The 23,213-nt window shown below is 43.3% G+C and overlaps 2 protein-coding genes across 4 annotated transcripts; both read right to left on the bottom strand.

The window, feature by feature from the left end:
- Positions 1 to 13,797: 13,797 nt before the first annotated feature.
- On the bottom strand, positions 13,798 to 17,539 carry LOC103627590 (protein starmaker). 2 transcript variants are annotated; one of them, XM_008647894.3, is made up of 7 exons: positions 17,188 to 17,539; positions 16,564 to 17,101; positions 16,409 to 16,465; positions 16,236 to 16,319; positions 15,990 to 16,073; positions 14,388 to 15,409; positions 13,798 to 14,298 (listed from the first exon to the last, which is right to left on the bottom strand). In XM_008647894.3, exons 1-7 carry the CDS (start codon positions 17,314 to 17,316, stop codon positions 14,242 to 14,244), a joined length of 1,971 nt encoding a protein of 656 aa, XP_008646116.1. In that variant the 5' UTR covers positions 17,317 to 17,539; the 3' UTR covers positions 13,798 to 14,241. The 2 variants fall into 2 exon arrangements, with proteins under 2 accessions (XP_008646116.1, XP_008646115.1); XM_008647893.3 differs by having other exon boundaries at positions 16,409 to 16,477; positions 17,188 to 17,537.
- A 2,299-nt stretch (positions 17,540 to 19,838) lies between these two features.
- LOC100381426 (uncharacterized) lies at positions 19,839 to 22,475 on the bottom strand. 2 transcript variants are annotated; one of them, NM_001154076.2, is made up of 6 exons: positions 22,308 to 22,471; positions 22,109 to 22,199; positions 21,483 to 21,598; positions 21,118 to 21,177; positions 20,969 to 21,034; positions 20,046 to 20,314 (listed from the first exon to the last, which is right to left on the bottom strand). In NM_001154076.2, exons 1-6 carry the CDS (start codon positions 22,362 to 22,364, stop codon positions 20,120 to 20,122), a joined length of 585 nt encoding a protein of 194 aa, NP_001147548.2. In that variant the 5' UTR covers positions 22,365 to 22,471; the 3' UTR covers positions 20,046 to 20,119. The 2 variants fall into 2 exon arrangements, with proteins under 2 accessions (NP_001167738.1, NP_001147548.2); NM_001174267.1 differs by having other exon boundaries at positions 19,839 to 20,314; positions 21,118 to 21,598; positions 22,308 to 22,475.
- Positions 22,476 to 23,213: the final 738 nt, after the last annotated feature.

Raw genomic sequence — 23,213 nt, 5'->3', positions numbered from 1 at the left:
ATACATCAACCTAAATTATTTGCTTGGATCTATTGTTACTCTGTATCAAAGTAAGTTCTCTCTTTTTTATAGGTTGTTATGTTATGTGTGATTAATAGAGTAATGGTTAGGTTTTGGATATCATTTTCAAAAGTATTTTTGATTGTCATATTATCGATTTGTAGAATGTCTAGGCGTGGTAAATCTGCTAAACAAAGGTAAGCGTTGTAATAAATTATATTTGTGAGTCTGTTATATTTGTTATTCCCATAGATATTATCGAAATTTAGGAACGATCCTTTGATCGGAACTGCCTTCGACCCACTGCCTTTGCCAAGTGGTGTTCCAGTGCCTATGTGTTTTTGTGGTGATCCTTGCAAGGTTGATAAGTCTGAGGATCATGACACCTATCGTCAGAGGTATTGGATGTGTGCTAATTATGCATTTAAGCCAACGATTGTTCAGCGCCAGATGAATTTAATGGTGAGAATAATCTTTTAATATGTTAACAATATGAAGACTCGAAGTGTTGCATGTTTTCTTTGCCTACTAATCATTTCATATTTTGTAGACTCCTCCACCGCTTTGTGATTTTGAGCAGTGGATTTGATAGTCGCCTAGAGGGGGGTGAATAGGGCGAAACTGAAATTCTCAAAAATAATCACAACTACAAGCCGGGTTAGCGTTAGAAATGTAATTAAGTCCGCGAGAGAGGGTGCAAAACAAATCGCAAGCAAATAAGAGGTGTGACACGCGGATTTGTTTTACCGAGGTTCGGTTCTTGCAAACCTACTCCCCCTTGAGGTGGTCACAAAGACCGGGTCTCTTTCAACCCTTTCCCTCTCTCAAACGGTCCCTCGGACCGAGTGAGCTTTCTCTTCTCAATCACTTGGAACACAAAGTTCCTACAAGGACCACCACAAGATTGGTGTCTCTTGCCTCAATTACAAGTGAGTTTGATCACAATAAAGAATCAAGAAAGAAGAAAGCAATCCAAGCGCAAGAGCTCGAAAGAACACAAGCAAATCTCTCTCACTAGTCACTAAAGCTTTGTGTGGAATTTGGGAGAGGATTTGATCTCTTGAGTGTGTCTAGAATTGAATGCCTAGCTCTTGTAAGTGGTTGGAAGTGTGAAAACTTGGATGACTTGAATGTGGGGTGGTTGGGGGTATTTATAGCCCCAACCACCAAACTAGCCGGTTGGTGGGGCTGACTGTCGTATGGTGCACCGGAGAGTCCGGTGCACACCGGACATGTCCGGTGCGCCAGCCACGTCACCAAAGCCGTTGAGATTCGACCGTTGGAGCACTGTCTTCTGGGCCCGCCTGGATGTCCGGTGGCGCACCGGACATGCACTGTAGAGTGTCCGGTGCGCCAGCATGGGCGTGCCTGACTTCTGGCGCGCATTTAATGCGCTGCAGGTAGCCGTTGGCGCCGAAGTATCCGTTGCTTCGATGTCACACCGGACAGTCCGGTGTACACCGGACAGTCCGGTGAATTATAGCGGACTAGCCGTTGCGAATTCCCGAAGCTGGCGAGTTCCAGAGCCTGCTCTTCCTTGGAGCACCGGACACTGTCCGGTGTACACCGGACAGTCCGGTTAATTATAGCGGAGCGCCTCCGGATTTTCCCGAAGGTGACGAGTTTGACTTGGAGTCCTCTGGTGCACCGGACACTGTCCGGTGGTGCACCGGACAGTCCGGTGCGCCAGACCAGAGGTGCCTTCGGTTGTCCCTTTGCTCTTTTGTTGAACCCAATACTTGGTCTTTTTATTGGCTAAGTGTGAACCTTTGGCACCTGTATAACTTATACACTAGAGCAAACTAGTTAGTCCAATTATTTTGTGTTGGGCAATTCAACCACCAAAAACATTTAGGAAATAGGTGTAAGCCTAATTCCCTTTCAATCTCCCCCTTTTTGGTGATTGATGCCAACACAAACCAAAGCAAATATAGAAGTGCATAATTGAACTAGTTTGCATAATGTAAGTGCAAAGGTTGCTTGGAATTGAGCCAATATAAATACTTATAAGATATGCATGGATTGTTTCTTCATTTTTAACATTTTGGACTACGCTTGCACCACAAGTTTTGTTTTTGCAAATTCTTTTGTAAATCCTTTTCGAAGTTCTTTTGCAAATAGTCAAAGGTAAATGAATAAGATTTTGCAAAGCATCTTCAAGATTTGAAATTCTCCCCCTGTTTCAAATGCTTTTCCTTTGACTAAACAAAACTCCCCCTTAATAAAATCATCCTCTTAGTGTTCAAGAGGGTTTTGATATTAATTTTGAAGAGGTTATACCAATTTGAAAATATATCACAAGTAAGATACCAATTTGAAAATACTCTTTGAAAAACTAAAATTTTAGAAATTGGTGGTGGTGCGGTCCTTTTGCTTTGGGCTCATACTCTCTCCCCCTTTGGCATGAATCACCAAAAACAGAATCATTAGAGCCCTTGAATTACTTTCTTCCCCTTTGGTTATAAACAAATGAGTGAGGATTGTACCAAAGACGAAGTCCTTTTGCTTGGTGCTCATGCTCTGTCCCCCAAAAATGGAGAGTTGCTTGGAGTGACGGCGAGGGATGAGTTACGGAGTGGAAGCCTTTTGTCTTCGCCGAAGACTCCAATTCCCTTTCAATATACCTATGACTTGGTTTGAAATTCACTTGAAAACACATTTAGTCATAGCACATGAAAGAGACATGATCAAAAGTATATGAATTAGCTATGTGTGCAAATCAACAAAAGAAGTTCCTAGAATCAAGAATATTTAGCTCATGCCTAAGTTTGTTAAAAGTTTGTTCATCAAGTGGCTTGGTAAAGATATCGGCTAATTGATCTTTAGTATTAATGTAAGAAATCTCGATATCTCCCTTTTGTTGGTGATCCCTTAAAAAGTGATACCGAATGGCTATGTGTTTAGTGCGGCTATGCTCAACGGGATTATCCGTCATGTGGATTGCACTCTCATTATCACATAGAAGAGGAACTTTGGTTAGTTTGTAACCGTAGTCCCTAAGGGTTTGCCTCATCCAAAGTAGTTGCGCGCAACAATGGCCTGCGGCAATGTACTCGGCTTCGGCGGTAGAAAGAGCGACGGAATTTTGCTTCTTTGAAGCCCAAGACACCAAGGATCTTCCCAAGAACTGGCAAGTCCCCGATGTGCTCTTTCTATTGATTTTACAACCCGCCCAATCGGCATCCGAATAACCAATCAAATCAAAAGTGGATCCCCTAGGATACCAAAGCCCAAACTTAGGAGTATAAACTAAATATCTCAAGATTCGTTTTACGGCCGTAAGGTGAGCTTCCTTAGGGTCGGCTTGGAATCTTGCACACATGCATACGGAAAGCATAATATCCGGTCGTGATGCACATAAATAGAGTAAAGACCCAATCATCGACCGGTATACCTTTTGATCGACTAATTTACCTCCTTCGTCGAGGTCGAGATGCCCATTGGTTCCCATGGGTGTCTTGATGGGTTTGGCATCCTTCATTCCAAACTTGCTTAGAATGTCTTGAGTATACTTCGTTTGGCTTAGGAAGGTGCCCTCTTGGAGTTGCTTTACTTGAAATCCTAAGAAATATTTTAACTCCCCCATCATAGACATCTCGAACTTTTGTGTCATGATCCTACTAAATTCTTCACATGTAGACTCGTTAGTAGACCCAAATATAATATCATCAACATAAATTTGGCATACAAACAAGTCATTTTCAAGAGTTTTAGTAAAGAGTGTAGGATCGGCCTTTCCGACTTTGAATCCATTAGTGATAAGGAAATCCCTAAGGCATTCATACCATGCTCTTGGGGCTTGCTTGAGCCCATAAAGCGCCTTAGAGAGCTTATAAACATGGTTAGGGTACTCACTATCTTCAAAGCCGGGAGGTTGCTCAACATAGACCTCTTCCTTGATTGGTCCATTGAGGAAGGCACTTTTCACGTCCATTTGATAAAGCTTAAAGCCATGGTAAGTAGCATAGGCCAATAATATACGAATTGACTCAAGCCTAGCTACGGGTGCATAGGTTTCACCGAAATCCAAACCTTCGACTTGGGAATATCCTTTGGCCACAAGTCGAGCTTTGTTCCTTGTCACCACACCATGCTCATCTTGCTTGTTGCGGAAGACCCATTTGGTTCCTACAACATTTTGATTAGGACGTGGAACTAAATGCCATACCTCATTCCTAGTGAAGTTGTTGAGCTCCTCTTGCATCGCCACCACCCAATCCGAATCTTGTAGTGCTTCCTCTACCCTGTGTGGCTCAATAGAGAAAACAAAAGAGTAATGCTCACAAAAATGTGCAACACGAGATCTAGTGGTTACCCCTTATGTATGTCGCCGAGGATGGTGTCGACGGGATGATCTCGTTGGATTGCTTGGTGGACTCTTGGGTGTGGCGGCCCTGGTTCTTCATCCTCCTTGTCTTGATCATTTGCATCTCCCCCTTGATCATTGCCGTCATCTTGAGGTGGCTCATTTGCTTGATTTTGTACTTCATCAACTTGAGCCTCATCCTCATTTTGAGTCGGTGGAGATGCTTGCGTGGAGGAGGATGGTTGATCTTGTGCATTTGGAGGCTCTTCGGATTCCTTAGGACACACATCCCCAATGGACATGTTCCTTAGCGCGATGCACGGAGCCTCTTCAATACCTATCTCATCAAGATCAACTTGCTCTACTTGAGAGCCGTTAGTCTCATCAAAAACAACGTCACAAGAAACTTCAACTTGTCTGGAGGACTTGTTAAAGACTCTATATGCCCTTGTGTTTGAATCATATCCTAGTAAAAAGCCTTCTACAGTCTTAGGGGCAAATTTAGATTTTCTACCTCTTTTAACAAGAATAAAGCATTTGCTACCAAAGACTCTAAAATATGAAATGTTGGGCTTTTTACCGATTAGGAGTTCATAGGATGTCTTCTTGAGGATTCGGTGTAGATATAACCGGCTGATGGCGTAGCAGGCGGTGTTGACCGCCTCGGCCCAAAACCGATCCGAAGTCTTGTACTCATCAAGCATGGTTCTTGCCATGTCCAATAGAGTTCTATTCTTCCTCTCCACTACACCATTTTGTTGCGGGGTGTAGGGAGAAGAGAACTCATGCTTGATGCCCTCCTCCTCAAGGAAGCCTTCAATTTGTGAGTTCTTGAACTCCGTCCCGTTGTCTCTTCTAATTTTCTTGATCCTTAAGCCGAACTCATTTTGAGCCCGTCTCAAGAATCCCTTTAAGGTCTCTTGGGTTTGAGATTTTTCCTGCAAAAAGAATACCCAAGTGAAGCGAGAATAATCATCCACTATTACAAGACAATACTTACTCCCGCCGATGCTTATGTAAGCAATCGGGCCAAATAGATCCATGTGGAGTAGCTCAAGCGGCCTGTCGGTCGTCATGATGTTCTTGTGTGGATGATGGGCACCAACTTGCTTTCCTGCTTGGCATGCGCTACAAACCCTGTCTTTCTCAAAATGAACATTGGTTAGTCCTAAAATGTGCTCTCCCTTTAGAAGCTTATGAAGATTCTTCATCCCAACATGGGCTAGTCGGCGGTGCCAGAGCCAACCCATGTTAGTCTTAGCAATTAAGCAAGTGTCGAGTTCAGCTCTATCAAAGTCTACCAAGTATAGCTGACCCTCCAACACTCCCTTAAATGCTATTGAATCATCACTTCTTCTAAAGACAGTGACACCTACATCAGTGAAAAGACAGTTGTAACCCATTTTGCATAATTGAGATACAGAAAGCAAATTGTAATCTAATGAATCTACAAGAAAAACATTGGAAATAGAATGGTCAGGAGATATAGCAATTTTACCCAATCCTTTGACCAAACCTTGGTTTCCATACCCGAATGTGATCGCTCGTTGGGGATCTTGATTTTTCTCGTAGGAGGAGAACATTTTCTTCTCCCCAGTCATGTGGTTTGTGCACCCGCTATCGATGATCCAACTTGAGCCCCTGGATGCATAAACCTACAAAACAAGTTTAGTTCTTGACTTTAGGTACCCAAACGGTTTTGGGTCCTTTGGCATTAGAAACAAGAACTTTGGGTACCCAAACACAAGTCTTGGAGCCCTTGTGTTTGCCCCCAACAAACTTGGCAACTACCTTGCCGGATTTGTTAGTTAAAACATAGGATGCATCAAAAGTTTTAAATGAAATGTCATAATCATTTGATGCACTAGGAGTTTTCCTTTTAGGCAACTTAGCATGGGTTGGTTGCCTAGAGCTAGATGTCTCACCCTTATACATGAAAGCATGGTTAGGGACAGAGTGAGACTTCCTAGAGTGAATCCTCCTAATTTTGCTCTCGGGATAACCGGCAGGGTACAAAATGTAACCCTCGTTATCCTGAGGCATGGGAGCCTTGCCCTTTACAAAATTAGACAACCTTTTAGGAGGGGCATTAAGTTTGACATTGTCTCCCCTTTGGAAGCCAATGCCATCCTTGATGCCAGGGCGTCTCCCATTATAAAGCATACTACGAGCAAATTTAAACTTTTCATTCTCTAAGTTATGCTCGGCAATTTTAGCATCTAATTTTGCTATATGATCATTTTGTTGTTTAATTAAAGCCATGTGATCATGAATAGCATTAACATCAACATCTCTACATCTAGTACAAATAGAAGTGTGCTCAACGGTAGATGTAGAGGGTTTGCAAGATTTTAATTCTACAACCTTAGCATGTAATATATCATTTTCACTTCTAAGGTTAGAAATAGTAATATTGCAAACATCAAAATCTTTAGCCTTAGCAAGCAATTTCTCATTTTCAATCCTAAGGCTAGCAAGAGAAACATTCAACTCATCAATCCTAACAAGTAAATCAACATTATCATATCTAGGATTGGAAGTTGAAGCATTACAAACATGAGAATCAACCTTAGCAATTAATTTGGCATTTTCATTTCTAAGGTTGTTAATAGTTTCATGGCAAGTGCTTAGCTCACTAGATAGTTTTTCACATTTTTCTACTTCAAGAGCATAAGCATTTTTAACCTTAACATGCTTCTTATTTTCTTTAATTAGGAAGTCCTCTTGGGAATCCAAAAGGTCATCCTTCTCATGAATGGCACTAATTAATTCATTTAACTTTTCCTTTTGTTCCATGTTAAGGTTGGCAAAAAGGGTACGCAAACTATCTTCCTCATCACTAGCATTATCATCACTAGAAGATTCATATTTAGTGGAGGATTTTGATTTAACCTTCTTTCTTTTGTCGTATTTTGCCATGAGGCACTTGTGGCCGACGTTGGGGAAGAGAAGTCCCTTGGTAACGGCGATGTTGGCGGCATCCTCGTCGGAGGAGGAGTCGGTGGAGCTCTCGTCGGAGTCCCACTCCCGGCAAACATGGGCATCACCGCCCTTCTTCTTGTAGTACCTCTTCTTTTCTCTCCTCTTGCCCTTCTTGTCGTCGCCCCTGTCACTATCACTAGATATTGGTCATTTTGCAATAAAATGACCGGGCTTACCACATTTGTAGCACACTTTCTTGGAGCGGGGCTTGTAATCTTTCCCTCTCCTTTGCTTGAGGATTTGACAGAAGCTCTTGATGATGAGCGCCATCTCCTCGTTGTCGAGCTTAGAAGCGTCGATGGGTTGTCTACTTGATGTAGACTCCTCCTTCTTCTCCTTCGTCGCCTTGAACGCGACCGGTTGTGCTTCGGGTGTGGAGGAGGTGCCTTTCTCGATGATTTTCTTTGAGCCTTTAATCATTAGCTCAAAGCTCACAAATTTTCCTATAACTTCCTCGGGAGACATTAGCTTATATCTAGGATCACCTCGAATTAATTGAACTTGTGTAGGGTTAAGAAATACGAGGGATCTAAGAATAACCTTGACCATCTCATGGTCATCCCATTTTTCGCTCCCGAGGTTGCGCACTTGGTTCACCAAGGTCTTCAAGTGGTTGTACATAGCTTGTGGATCCTCCCCTTGGTGAAGCATGAAGCGACCGAGCTCCCCCTCGATCGTTTCCCGCTTGGTGATCTTTGTCACCTCGTCTCCTTCGTGCGCGGTCTTGAGTACGTCCCAAATTTCCTTCGCACTCTTTAACCCTTGCACCTTATTATACTCCTCTCGACTTAGAGAGGCGAGGAGTATAGTAGTGGCTTGGGAGTTAAAGTGATGAATTTGGGCCGCCTCGTCCGAGTCGTAGTCTTCATCCCCTACGGATGGTACCTGTACACCAAACTCAACAACATTCCATATGCTTGTGTGGAGTGAGGTTAGATGATGCCTCATTTTGTCACTCCACATATTATAATCTTCACCGTCAAAAACCGGTGGTTTGCCTAATGGAACGGAGAGCAAAGGAGTACGTTTTGAAACATGGGGATAGCGTAGAGGAATCTTACTATACTTCTTGCGCTCTTGGTGCTTAGAAGTGACGGACGGTGCATCGGAGTCGGAGGTCGATGGTGATGAAGAGTCGGTCTCGTAGTAGACCACTTTCCTCATCCTCTTGTGTTTGTCGCCTCTCCGATCCGACTTGTGGGAAGAGGATTTCTTCTCCTTCCCCTTCCCTTTGTTGGAGGAGTTTTTCTTCTCCTTCCTCTTGTTGCGGGACTCTTCTGATGAAGTCGACCCGTGGCTTGTAGCGGGCTTGTCGCCAGTCTCCATCTCCCTCTTGGCGAGTTCTCCTGACATCACTTCGAGCGGTTAGGCTCTAATGAAGCACCGGCTCTGATACCAATTGATAGTCGCCTAGAGGGGGGTGAATATGGCGAAACTGAAATTCTCAAAAATAATCACAACTACAAGCCGGGTTAGCGTTAGAAATGTAATTAAGTCCGCGAGAGAGGGTGCAAAACAAATCGCAAGCAAATAAGAGGTGTGACACGCGGATTTGTTTTACCGAGGTTCGGTTCTTGCAAACCTACTCCCCGTTGAGGTGGTCACAAAGACCGGGTCTCTTTCAACCCTTTCCCTCTCTCAAACGGTCCCTCGGACCGAGTGAGCTTTCTCTTCTCAATCACTTGGAACACAAAGTTCCTACAAGGACCACCACAAGATTGGTGTCTTTTGTCTCAATTACAAGTGAGTTTGATCACAATAAAGAATCAAGAAAGAAGAAAGCAATCCAAGCGCAAGAGCTCGAAAGAACACAAGCAAATCTCTCTCACTAGTCACTAAAGCTTTGTGTGGAATTTGGGAGAGGATTTGATCTCTTGAGTGTGTCTAGAATTGAATGCCTAGCTCTTGTAAGTGGTTGGAAGTGTGAAAACTTGGATGACTTGAATGTGGGGTGGTTGGGGGTATTTATAGCCCCAACCACCAAACTAGCCGGTTGGTGGGGCTGACTGTCGTATGGTGCACCGGAGAGTCCGGTGCACACCGGACATGTCCGGTGCGCCAGCCACGTCACCAAAGCCGTTGAGATTCGACCGTTGGAGCACTGTCTTCTGGGCCCGCCTGGATGTCCGGTGGCGCACCGGACATGCACTGTAGAGTGTCCGGTGCGCCAGCATGGGCGTGCCTGACTTCTGGCGCGCATTTAATGCGCTGCAGGTAGCCGTTGGCGCCGAAGTATCCGTTGCTTCGATGTCACACCGGACAGTCCGGTGTACACCGGACAGTCCGGTGAATTATAGCGGACTAGCCGTTGCGAATTCCCGAAGCTGGCGAGTTCCAGAGCCTGCTCTTCCTTGGAGCACCGGACACTGTCCGGTGTACACCGGACAGTCCGGTTAATTATAGCGGAGCGCCTCCGGATTTTCCCGAAGGTGACGAGTTTGACTTGGAGTCCTCTGGTGCACCGGACACTGTCCGGTGGTGCACCGGACAGTCCGGTGCGCCAGACCAGAGGTGCCTTCGGTTGTCCCTTTGCTCTTTTGTTGAACCCAATACTTGGTCTTTTTATTGGCTAAGTGTGAACCTTTGGCACCTGTATAACTTATACACTAGAGCAAACTAGTTAGTCCAATTATTTTGTGTTGGGCAATTCAACCACCAAAAACATTTAGGAAATAGGTGTAAGCCTAATTCCCTTTCAATCTCCCCCTTTTTGGTGATTGATGCCAACACAAACCAAAGCAAATATAGAAGTGCATAATTGAACTAGTTTGCATAATGTAAGTGCAAAGGTTGCTTGGAATTGAGCCAATATAAATACTTATAAGATATGCATGGATTGTTTCTTCATTTTTAACATTTTGGACTACGCTTGCACCACAAGTTTTGTTTTTGCAAATTCTTTTGTAAATCCTTTTCGAAGTTCTTTTGCAAATAGTCAAAGGTAAATGAATAAGATTTTGCAAAGCATCTTCAAGATTTGAAATTCTCCCCCTGTTTCAAATGCTTTTCCTTTGACTAAACAAAACTCCCCCTTAATAAAATCATCCTCTTAGTGTTCAAGAGGGTTTTGATATTAATTTTGAAGAGGTTATACCAATTTGAAAATATATCACAAGTAAGATACCAATTTGAAAATACTCTTTGAAAAACTAAAATTTTAGAAATTGGTGGTGGTGCGGTCCTTTTGCTTTGGGCTCATACTCTCTCCCCCTTTGGCATGAATCACCAAAAACAGAATCATTAGAGCCCTTGAATTACTTTCTTCCCCTTTGGTTATAAACAAATGAGTGAGGATTGTACCAAAGACGAAGTCCTTTTGCTTGGTGCTCATGCTCTGTCCCCCAAAAATGGAGAGTTGCTTGGAGTGACGGCGAGGGATGAGTTACGGAGTGGAAGCCTTTTGTCTTCGCCGAAGACTCCAATTCCCTTTCAATATACCTATGACTTGGTTTGAAATTCACTTGAAAACACATTTAGTCATAGCACATGAAAGAGACATGATCAAAAGTATATGAATTAGCTATGTGTGCAAATCAACAAAAGAAGTTCCTAGAATCAAGAATATTTAGCTCATGCCTAAGTTTGTTAAAAGTTTGTTCATCAAGTGGCTTGGTAAAGATATCGGCTAATTGATCTTTAGTATTAATGTAAGAAATCTCGATATCTCCCTTTTGTTGGTGATCCCTTAAAAAGTGATACCGAATGGCTATGTGTTTAGTGCGGCTATGCTCAACGGGATTATCCGCCATGCGGATTGCACTCTCATTATCACATAGAAGAGGAACTTTGGTTAGTTTGTAACCGTAGTCCCTAAGGGTTTGCCTCATCCAAAGTAGTTGCGCGCAACAATGGCCTGCGGCAATGTACTCGGACAGTCCGGTGCGCACCGGACAGTCCGGTGCGCCAGACCAGAGGTGCCTTCGGTTGTCCCTTTGCTCTTTTGTTGAACCCAATACTTGGTCTTTTTATTGGCTAAGTGTGAACCTTTGGCACCTGTATAACTTATACACTAGAGCAAACTAGTTAGTCCAATTATTTGTGTTGGGCAGTTCAACCACCAAAAACATTTAGGAAATAGGTGTAAGCCTAATTCCCTTTCAGGATTGACACAGAAATCTCACAGAAAGACAAGAAGTGGTTGGAGAATCTTAAAAAGTGGGATGCGGAGGACAAATAGAGGATAGAGAAAAGACGAGAGGAGTTTGCGGTCGAGCAACAACGGGTAGACGAGTAGGAAATGAGGCGTGTTGCTGAATGCAGGGAGGAGAAGGAGAAGAAGCTTGAGCGTGCACGTCGTGCAAAGGACGCAATGGAGGGGAACCCTGATGCATTTCGCAAGGGCAAATGGCTCCGTTGCACTCAGTAGTCTAGCTGCTCTTCTTATTATGTATAATTTAGTGTCGAACAATGTTATTTGGTAATGAACTACTTATTATGGATTGATATTGGACTTTAAAAGCAATTGATGAAGACGACTTAAAGCAATTGATAAAGAAAATCAACACGCTTAAAGCAATTGATACAGAAGAGTTTTCTAATAGTGCTCCCACGTTCCAAATTGTGTAGACCCTTCTCCACAATATCCTCTCATTGTTGTTGTCTATTGTGCCTGCGGTGGAGAAGTTGGAGGACCAACATCCTTGTTGTGACAAGGACAACATCAATATGGATCTGAGCATACTTGCACCTAGGAACCACCTCCATTGTTGTTGTCTTTGCCTTCCTCCTCATTTATGTTGCTTACTTCCCTCTCTAGATCAAATATCCTATTTTGTAGGTAGGATATGTATTCTGCATGCGAAAAAATCGGACGAGGATCTACCCAACGAGTGAACCCACAATTCTCCTTGACCAATGAATATTGTATAAATGTTTATAGTTAGTTTCACTCAACAACAAAATCATATAAAATAAAATATTAGAATTAATATTTACATATGCATAAGGACATCTGAAAAACGTCGGTCTCCATCAATCTCCCCCTCGATGGACATCTGCACCAAGCAATCCTCACCATGCATGCACTTCGGCCAGTTTTCTCTCCTGTTATCGTAAGACCTAAGTCTAACCTCTTTGTTGAAATCACTTTTACTTTGAACTGGAAAGTTAAAAACAGTCTCTTCAAAAAAACTGGACCAAGAGGGCCATCAAAACATATTGGAGGTAACTTCCCTCCATCCTTTCGTCTCTCATTTCCCACACCCTTGCCCCTAGAAGACCTTGAAGACATTTGTATTGCATAATGAGGCAAATTTGTACTGCACAATGAAGCAAATGTACAAAGGATCGTGTATATATAGGCGAAAGGTTTTGTATAGGCTCTGTAAAGGCTATAACAGCGACAATGTAGGATATTAATACTTCTGAAAAGGCTATGTAATATAGGATATGTAACAGCGACAATGTAGGATATTAATGCTCCTGTAAAGGCTACGAAATGGATCTGAAAAGGCTATACTCATAATATAGGATATTAATGCTTTTCAAAAGGCTATGTAATATAGAATATGTAACAACGACAATGTAGGGTATTAATGCTCCTGAAAAGGCTACGAAATGGATCTGAAAAGGCTAGATGTCATACTCATAATATAGGATATTGATGCTTCTGAAAAGGCTAGATGACATATTCGCAGTTTCCACAAAATTTTGGCAGAGTTTTCCCTTTTTTATATCAATCCAACATATATAACATACAAGTCCATCTATTTGAAACACGAATTAAACATTCAATGTCCACTATGAATAGTTATTGTCTAACCACAACCCACTAATAACTAAATACTAACCACCTAATAACTAACTGCTAAATAACTATTAATTAATAACAAATAACTAACAATAGCACTATTCACATTCATCACATGCAAAATGATACATAGCACTAAGTATAAAATTTTGACAGCACCTAACTCACATTCATCACATGCAACACATTCATATTCACGAATATCGCATTAATACTCATGACAATTACATTCAAGTAACAACTAATTATACTTAAAATGGCAAATTTAATACCACGACGGACGGGGGCGGGGCCGTGGGCGACGTCGGCGCAGTCGGCCGGGGGCGCGGTGGGCTCGATCGGGTGCGGTGACGCCGCCGGCACGACCGAGGCAGGGCACGCTCGGTCGGGTGCGGCGGCGACGGCGGGCCGGCGAGGAGTGGGGCAGAGGTGGTCGAGGTGCGGCAGGGGAGGCGCCACGGTGCTGAGGCGGCGCGGTGTTGGGCGGAGGAGGAGGCAGCACAGCATGGGCGAAGGAGGAGGTGGAAGAATAGAGTGAGAAAATCTTGGCGCCGGTTTAAAGGGGTCGGCGCCATAGATCTTGGTGCCGACCCCCTGACACGCGTGTCAGCGCCCTCCAGGGGTCAGCGCCAAGATCTATGACGCTGACCCCAAGATCTATGATGGCGCCGAGGTTGGAGTCCATTTTTTGAAATGAAATTGTAAAGGACCGTGAAAAAAACACAAAACTAAATTGGAAAAAAGTTGGGCAGTTAGGCCGTCGTAAACTGGGCCGAGTAGCATCTGAGCTGGGCCGTCCAAAGGCTTGTATTCAACGATGACATACAAAGGGAAACAGGTTCCACGGAAAAAAAAACGAACAGGCTAGAAAATTCACTCTGCGTTAGCAATTCTAGTTTGCATTGCCAATTTGCCGAATGATATGTTGGCATGCAGCACATGGAGCATGCTGAATGCCATCTGAACATTAACGGATTTGTATAACTTTCAAGGAACTTGGCATTCGTACTAGTTAATCAACATGGACAAAAACCACAGGAATTGCAGGTTGGTTGGCTGAAACCACAGTTTCATTAACCCTTGATCATTAAGCCTTGAAGGTAGCCTTAGTTATCACTTCACAACCAGAGCATTCCTCTATTCAATCCCGTCGTGGCAGCTGCCATCCTCACGAAAATTTTGTGACTGACACAGCTTGTTCTGTTCAGTGGTCAATGCAGGCGTTCCCATCCACCTCCTCGAGAGGAGGCCTCTTCCCCTCCTGCTAAGATAAAGAACTAAGTGTAAAAAAGGAGTCACGGACGACAATGCTAAACGAGTGCAGACGGGATGAGCCGATTAAATGTATACCTTTCGGGCAATAAGACATTTCTTGTACGTGCTTCTAAGCTTTATTAGGCTCATGATATCATAATCCTGCGGCTGCTTCTTTTGCGTCTCCTTTGATTCTCCCTCCTTGAAGGAGGATTCATCCAGGGACTTCACAATGTCCTCAACCACTTTCATTGTTTTTTCAGTAGCATCAGCCTCCTCAGGACCCTCATAATGCTCTGCATTCATGGCAGAATCACCTAGGGACTCTGCAGCTTTGGTTGCAAATGCAACAGCCTGGTTTTCCTCGAGCGCTGGAGGAACACTGTCACTATCAGTTTCAGCATCACGGAATATCATGATATTGTCAAACTCTGGTGGTAGGTCGCCACTGAAATCATCTTCAGTAGAGGCATCTTCGTCGGCCACTTCCACTATCCCAGTTCCCTGCAACATCTGCACTGCATCAGCAATGTAACTCCCTTCATTGGACTCAGTACCTTCATCGCTCTCGTCACTAGAGGCAGTTTCCTCATCATCTGAAGCCCATTCTTCATCTTCATGGAGGTCATCTTCACTAGTCTCATCGTCTGTCAGTTCACCCTGCAACGTCTTAGCAGCAGCCCCTTCTCTCACTTCAGTACGGTCATCTTCACCATCACTTGTTTCATTGTCTGCCAGCTCAGCCTGCAGCACCTCATCAGCTGCCCCTTCTTTAAATTCAGTGTCCTCATCATGTTCACTAGTTTCAGCAGCCTGTGGCATCTTATCATCAGCACCTTCTTTGCCTTCAATGATCTTATCTTCCCCCGCAGCAGTTAGATTAATCTCCTTTGGAGTAGGATCAGTCTGAATAGCGTCAGCAAAATCATCTTCCTTGATGGTCTCCTCATTGATGGCCACTTCATTATCTTCAGTAACAGGAATGATCTCATCAGGCATCTCCCTTGCAGGTGACAATTCAGCCAAGTCCTCAATGACACCTAGGATTGTTGAATCCTCCATGACCGTCAAGTGAGCAGATTTCTCAACACTGATAGGTTCCTGCTCTTTCACAATCCCTGACAGTGACACATACACAATTAGTAAAAAAAAGGTTTAACGAGCACACAAGTTCGGAAACTCAGCAAATAACAACTGAAAAAACAACAATAAAGTACATATAGGTCAAAGAACCTATTAATGGCCAGATTAAGCATGTCAAATGGATTAAAATGTCACGGTTCCAAGACTCAACAACTACAGATAAATCAAGGAACTAATGGTTGGTCTCGACTTTCGAGTATGCAAACAAAGATCATATGAATATACTCCCTCCGTTTCGTTTTACAAGTCGTTTCCAACAGCTTCGTGCAGATTAAGGAACCTATGAATTGATGGTTTTACCCTCCCACAAGCCTCGGCTTAGGCCTTGGCATTTCGCCCAACCTTAGCTAGTAAACACCTGCTGCAAGGTGCAAAAATGGTAGTTTACTTATTACTTTAACTAGAGCGACAACTATTATGACTCGTTTTGTTTTGCACTAGCGGCGACAACTAAAACGAAACGGAGGGAGTATATCAAGATGACATTGTCAGAATCTCAATAACTACAGACGACAATTCAAGGAACAAGAGAGAGTATTTGGGAATGCCTCTCACCATCATGGGACTTTGTTGATTGTTCCCCTATGACAACAACCACTTCATCCACCTTAGGATCATTGCAGCTCTTAACCGAAACATCTGCAGACAATGTGGTTCCATCACGAATTAGATGCACATTCGAGAAATAAAGTCAATGACTGCTCAGGAACAATGCTTAACAGTAAATTTCGAAATACGCCAAAACATGGAACTTTGAAACTTTTAAGATAGCATATATAGAGTACAACAAACAAATTTCACCTTCGTCGCCCTCCTCCGATTCCTCATCTTTATTGGCAACTTCCTCCTGCTCTGGGTCATCAATTTTCACATCTGAGGCAACATCTACGTGATAACAAAACCAGCATCAAAACGCTGCCCCCTCGAAATCGAACAGCGGAACCAAAGCAATCAGGTAACTGAAATCCTCTAACCTTTTGGTTCCTCTTGCTGCACCTTGTCCTCCTCCTTTGGGTCATCACATTTCACATCTGAAACAGCAGCTACATAACGAAATCAGCATCAGAAACTCGTCCGCAAACAACCGGATAGTAGAAGCAAGTCGATCCGGCAAATGAAATCATCGCACCTTTCTTTTCGTCTTGCTGAACCTTCTCCTCCTTTGATGCGGCCGCTAACACCTCAGCTTCCTGATCCAAAGCTATCGTCATATCCGACGTCTTTTCCTCGGATACATCTTCGGCGCGTCGGTCCACCTCAACAGCCCCCGCGGCCTTGCGAGACGCTGTCCTCTGGCTCCTCCGGGTGGCTGGGGTCGGCGCCACGTCGCGCGTCTTACGAGCGGCGGTCCTCCCCGCTGTTGCGCGCGTACTGCACGCCGCCACCGGAGTAGGAAGCGGCGCGGGAGTGGCCCGAGTGCCGCGGCGAGTGCTGCGCAGCGCCACGCCGGGAGTCTTCACGATCTCCTTCATCTCGTCCTCCCCCTCTTCAACCTCCATCCGGATGGCCTCTGGTGGTTTCACCGATACGCGGCGGCCGCGGGGGAGCGGGCTACCGTGCTGCTGCTCCTCGACGGCCACGGCCACCATCTTCGCCGCCGACTTCATCGCCGACCGTCCTGGCGTCGGGAGACAGAGACTGGTGCCGATTTCGTCGATCCCGTCGACCTGGTCGACAATCAAAACCCCCCGCATCAACTACCATTTCCAAACATAATACTCACGAACGTACGCTAGTGTAATCGAGACCTCACCGAGGTTAGCCCCTGGAGCGCCTCGGCCATGGCGGCGTTGGTCATGTTGGCGCGGAGGCCGTTGCGCTTGCACAGCGCCTGGAGCTCCCGGCGCGAGAGCGTGTGGAAATCCATGGCCGCCGCCTCCATCTCCCCCCTCGTCTCTTACCTTCTTCTCCTGATGCGCTGGCTGCAGTGGATTTGTGGGTGGCGAATAGAGCAAAAATGGGATGCTGAGGAGGTCGGGGGCGGAGGGATATTATATGGGAATGGATCCGACCGTTGCAAGGGGCCTCGTCTAGGGTTTGAATGTTTGAACGCTGCTCAGCTCAGCTCGGGTCAAGGGTCATGACTCATGAGGCGGCGCGGGCGCGCGGCTTCGCGAAGCTGTTCGATGGCGTTTAGTGGAGCATGTATTGTCACTGCAGGTGGGGTCCGGAGGAGCATGTGTTTTTAGAGATAAGCAGGTATCGTGTAATTCAAAAAATATTTGTTGCTTGGTTTAGCAAATGGTTACCACGTTTAGGTGCGAACAAATAATAGTAATCAGCTTCCATAATTTGATCCGTTCAACATGACGGAGATACTACGTTTAGACCGCCTATTTTGTTACTTGTTTATTTCTCATTTTAATATAATGATATGTGGCTTTTCTGTGTTCCAGAAAAAACATGACGGAGATACTAGATGTGAAGGAGACATCAGCCAAAATACTTATGATGTGATTGGTTGCGTGTACCTCCGTAGCAGGGCTCCTCGCATGCGTTGACTTGCTCTGTGCATGCGTTCGGTTACCTGCATGCAGTTGATTCAGCCTGCATGCACATGTGCAAGTGGCGTATTTACGGCTGCATGCGTGGATACGGGAGAAAGTTGCGTATCCGCTGGGTCAGGCTCAAGGGAGCCTGCCTATACAGATACATGTATCCAATCACACGTTTATTGTTTCCATATTTGTACGAAGATATGTGTGAACAAGAAATCAGTCAAAAAATTGATCGTTCCTTTGTGTACTGTTTTCATTGCGTGTAAAATCAGCGCACGCGTACCATTAACCAGAATCGTAGAGTTGTTGACAGACATATGACATCTCCCAAAATTGTACTAGTTGCAAGTGCTTGGCGCATCATCCTCCATGAATTTTCTGTCAACCTTGGCTTGTCAAATTACGGGACGTAGACAAAAAGGTAATATATGATATATCTCTACTTTCGACATATATATATATAAAACAGCGCTAGTGAACATCCTAACTATCTCCAAGAGACTCTTTATATCACTCCCTATTTCAAACTCCACTCTGTAAAAGTGTAAATAGTGCAATCTACTGTGCAAAACAGTACTTTTACACGGCTGTTTACACGGCCTGCTGGAGATAGCCTAACATCACGTCATTAATGACGAACACTTTGCAGATCAGAAGTCCTACTGAAATGTGGATCCCAACTCATTGTTTCTTATCACAATATCCAAAGTTGCTACATCATATGTTATCATATAAAATATTATTACCCCAATGTATAGTATCATATATTATTTCGTAGCCCTCTAAGGCAAATAAATGCTAGGTGTGTATGAGAATATAAATTGTAGGTCACTTAGGGCACAACCTTATTGAATATGAGGTCTTTTGAGAGGTCTCTTCGCGAAGAACTTATTTCTACACAACTCTCTCCACATATTACCTTATAATTGCATTTATGATATATAGTCTCACGATTGCATCATATAATCTTTTAACTATTTCTTGTATTTAGAAAACTGAGTGACCATCTTAAGGTTATACATACCCTTGGATGGTTCAGATTTTAATACATATAATCTCGTAGTGGTATCTCACTCAAAATATAGTTTTATTCTCTTCATCTTCAATAACATGTCACATCAAATTTCTATTCTACGTGGCACTTATTGAATAAGTTTGATATTATGTTGGGAATAGCCTAACTAAACTTTACTGCAGATTTACTTACCGAAATTTGCATTACCACTGTAACTATGGACAAGGAAAAGCACAGCTGGACAGACAGCTTCTACTTGCAGTTGCTTATGTACACAGCGAACTCCTGTTTGAGACAACAATTACTGCACCTAATAATTCTTCTTTCTTCGATTCATTTCGACAAATGGACTGTACAATTGAGGTTTGGGTTCCTATGTGGCTATGTCTACGATCCTTCAGTCTGTTGCATTGCCAAGATCTGGCAAGAACTGAGGAACCAATATGATCAATAACCCTGAGAAGGTTTACTTGAAACTGGTGCTTGCATCTGTACCCTCACTTCAACTATATCCCCAACCTTAAGCTCTGTTTGGGGCAGCACTAGTTGGCCATTAGCCCAAAGCAGCTTCACTTCAACGCCCATTCTTCTAGCAGCGTCAGCAGCTGTGCTATCAGTGCCCATTCTTATAATCCTGCCATTAGGCCAGAATATTATGGCCACCTCACGCAGGATTGGTTTTGTGCAGGTGCTTGCACCGAGATTTTTCTCTGTCAAAGATGTGCCACGGCGAACTTGCTCCTCCCATTGAAGCATGGTTCTAAGCAAATGCACCTACGGGAGCACATTGTGGAAACAATGAGGATTCATGTTATTTTCTTCCTTCGGAATACCTCACATTCCATCAGCATCAACAAACTCAATCCTGATGAATGGCCATAAGATAGATCTAATGGCAACCAATATGTTGGGATAATTTGTGTTTGCCAACTTCAGTTTACAGAAATGCTTACAATAATAGCATGTGGAAGTTGACTCCTCAATTCTCATATGTAACATGCATCCGCCGGTTAGCTTTGTATGAACTAGTAACAGAATTTACAAGATCAATATCATAGGTTAGATCACTGACAAGAAATCCCGAGGGATGAGTTTGTATCCATGACAAAAAAAACGCTCTTGATCCATTATTACTGCTATCAGCCGAAGGATCTTACAGGCAGGCTTGCTACTTAGAACAACGATGTCCCTCCAGAAGGTAGGCGACCTGAAGCTTGCAATTCCTTCAGTGTGCTTGCCAGCCAGTCCAAGCCCTCATAAAGGCCATCACCTTTGAGCGCACAAGAACCTTGGATGTGCCAGATGCGGTTCTTCAAATCGTAGAGGCCAAGACCCTCACACACCTCCATTGGTGTCATTGCCCCTTTCTAAACAAGTAAAATTACATCAGAGAGGAGCAACTAACATAGGTGTATCATGAAGTGCAGAGGGTGCTTTATGTAGCAGATGCATAAGAACATATCTGATCAAGATAGACATATTGTTCACATATTGTCCTTAACAACAGATCAACAAATGAAGCACAGCTTGCAGCCAGAAATGATATGTTTAAGGGCAGAGAATGCTTTTCTCATGCATCACTCACCCTAAATTGGGGATGCCGGAGAAGCACAATCACGTCCAGACATAAAATAAAATAAACACTGGGAGTTAAATCAATACAGTACAAGGTCTGACTGAACCATTCTGACCGAACACTGGGAGTACAAGGTTAACCGAACACTGGGAGAACAGAAACTGGTTGCAATGCAGTGAGATGCAGATTTATCTTCATAGTATTCTTCAATAAAAACTGAATTACAGATGCCTCTTGCTATATGAATTTATGTTCAAATGGTTTGGCACTAATTTTAGCACAAAAATAAATGTTCTGAAATTTATAACCATATCTGAAGATGAGTAAAAGAATTTTTTTCACAAGCAGCTAGATATAAATACATCAAAACAGTGTTTGCATGGTTGAGTAACTATTCATTTTCAGGAATCTTCGTGTTAGAAGGAGTCAAGTGTGGTTGGCTCACCATATCTTGCTTATTGGCAAGTACCAGTATTACACTGTTAAGCATCAAAGGATCTTTGATTATTGCCTGCAACAGAATTGCTCGATATTAACCTGGTTGAAGAAAACGAATTCAGCAATTAGAAGCCCTGACTGTGACAATTTACAGACCTGAAATTCAGCTTTGGCTTTTCCAATTCTCTCCCGATCCAACGAATCAACTACGTAGATCTACAACTCGAAACGTGCATAAAGAGTTACCATGTATAACTGGTCATAATCATAAACCCAACAAAACTCTGGAATTTAAAATGTTATCTCAAGGAAGAAAAGCAGCAATGGATGTAGAATAATATTTCATTGAAGGGAAACGGTAACTGCCCTGAAGATTACCAGGGATGAGCTTGACACATTACAAAATACTTTCAGGAGTATCCCCATAAACTCACCAAGACAAACATAAGTAACCCAACTCATCAAGCAGAACAATTACAAAGTAGAGTACAGATCAATATCATTTTAGCAATAAAACATACCAAGCCATCAGTATTGTTGAAGTAGTGCCTCCACAAGGGCCTCAACTTTTCTTGGCCACCAACATCCCACACAGTAAACATCACATTCTTGTATTGAACTTTCTCGACGTTGAAACCTAGTGATAGCACCAGAGACATATCGTCACAGACGAATTTGCAGGGAAAGTTTGTTTTAAATGTAATGGCAGGAGCCCTGCCTTTCAATTAAGACAGGAAAAAAGAGGTTTATGCACAAAGCAAAGAGGGTGCAGCCCCGAATTTACAGGCAAAGTGAAACATCGTTCTTTTTTATTATCCTCATAAAACCCTCAAAACATATACTACATATACTAGTTGATATGGTATACGTGCTTACCACACGAATTGATTGGTTACTAATAGACTGCTATAGTGCAATCAGCAAGTGTTTAACTGGAGGAAATATACTACTTTTAATTGTGCTCCGCTACTCATCTGGGTAAATCTGTAATAGCAAAATCGGCAAATCGCATCCCCCGTATAGCACGAACATCAATTTCTTTCACCCCACAGCAGAAACCTCCTTTGCCACGGCAGCACATCCGGAGCCCTGGTAATATTAATAAAACTAACAAAAAAACTGAAGGAATCTGAAACAGATAACCTACCAATCGTGGGAACAGTCGACAAAACCTCCCCGATATGCAGCTTGTACAATATGGTGGTTTTACCGGCAGCATCCAGACCAAGCATCACAACCTAACAAGCAAGCACAAAACCACAATCAACAAAATGATACATACAGGCAGTTCGTAGAAAGTACAACTAAATAGCGAAAGAAAAATCGCGGCAAAAATATGAGCAGACCCTCATCTCGCTGGTGCCGAAGAAGGAATCGAACAGCTTGCGGAACGCCTGCCCCATCGGCGCACCGAAATCAATCCGTCAAGGCGCGAGCACCAAACTTCCGATCGGATTCTGGAACTTCGTCTTCTCCAAGTCGCCGGAGTTGATGAAAGCAGTGGAGTTTTTGGCTCTCGGAACGGAATAGCCTTGTGACGAAAATAGAAGTTTCTCGATAATGCGGTGAGAACACATCTGAGCCATTTGCGCAAACACGAGCGGTTGTGATGCAGAGATGGCATCGCGTAGCGGGCACGCGCTTCTGCGATTCCGTCCCCGTCAAACGATGCGGACGGCGGCGCTTCCTTCTCATTGCCGGGCCAGAAGACATCCGCGCCTGATGTACTAGGCCTAGTTGACCTCAAGGATTTCATAATAATAATAAAAATGTTGACCTCAAGAACGCAAGGCCCACCTACTGCATTAATATAATGTGTAACTGAAGTTTAGTTCAATATTAATTATATGTATTAAATATAATTTAATTATAAAACTAATTGCATAGATGAAGGCTAAATAAAAAAGAAAAATATTAATCCTAGTTAATTTATGATTAGCAAATCACATAAGCAAACTATGGACTAATTAGGTTTAATAAGTCCATCTTATCGCTTATTCCTCACATATATAATTAGTTTCCTAATTAGACTATATTTAATATTTCTAACTACTATCTAAACATCCTATGTGACAGGGACTAAATTTTTGAAGGGAAATCAAAACATTCTCTAAAGCTAATTTGGGAACTTAAATCCCCTTAGTGATTAGAAATGATTAAGGGAGAAATTAGTTCAATTCTCACTAATCATAGAGAGGAATTGAGTTTCACCCTAAACTAGAAGTTTTCTCAATGATAAACTAAAATGTCTA

This window comes from Zea mays, chromosome 5 (assembly GCF_902167145.1).
Source record: "Zea mays cultivar B73 chromosome 5, Zm-B73-REFERENCE-NAM-5.0, whole genome shotgun sequence".
Lineage (NCBI taxonomy): Eukaryota > Viridiplantae > Streptophyta > Magnoliopsida > Poales > Poaceae > Zea > Zea mays.
Note: the sequence above shows the minus strand (reverse complement) of the source record. Positions and strands in the feature narration are given on the sequence as shown.

Excerpts from the sequence above, each read along its gene's own strand:
- LOC103627590 (XM_008647893.3), bottom strand. The coding sequence starts at position 17,316 with ATGGAGGCGGCGGCCATGGATTTCCACACGCTCTCGCGCCGGGAGCTC. Across the intron at positions 17,102-17,187 it reads CGCTCCAGGGGCTAACCTCG|GTCGACGGGATCGACGAAAT; the intron begins GTGAGGTCTCGA and ends ATTGTCGACCAG. Across the intron at positions 16,074-16,235 it reads ATCGGAGGAGGGCGACGAAG|ATGTTTCGGTTAAGAGCTGC; the intron begins GTGAAATTTGTT and ends CATTGTCTGCAG.
- LOC100381426 (NM_001154076.2), bottom strand. The coding sequence starts at position 22,364 with ATGGGGCAGGCGTTCCGCAAGCTGTTCGATTCCTTCTTCGGCACCAGC. Across the intron at positions 21,035-21,117 it reads AAGCCAAAGCTGAATTTCAG|GCAATAATCAAAGATCCTTT; the intron begins GTCTGTAAATTG and ends ATTCTGTTGCAG. Across the intron at positions 20,315-20,968 it reads TTGCCAATAAGCAAGATATG|AAAGGGGCAATGACACCAAT; the intron begins GTGAGCCAACCA and ends TTACTTGTTTAG.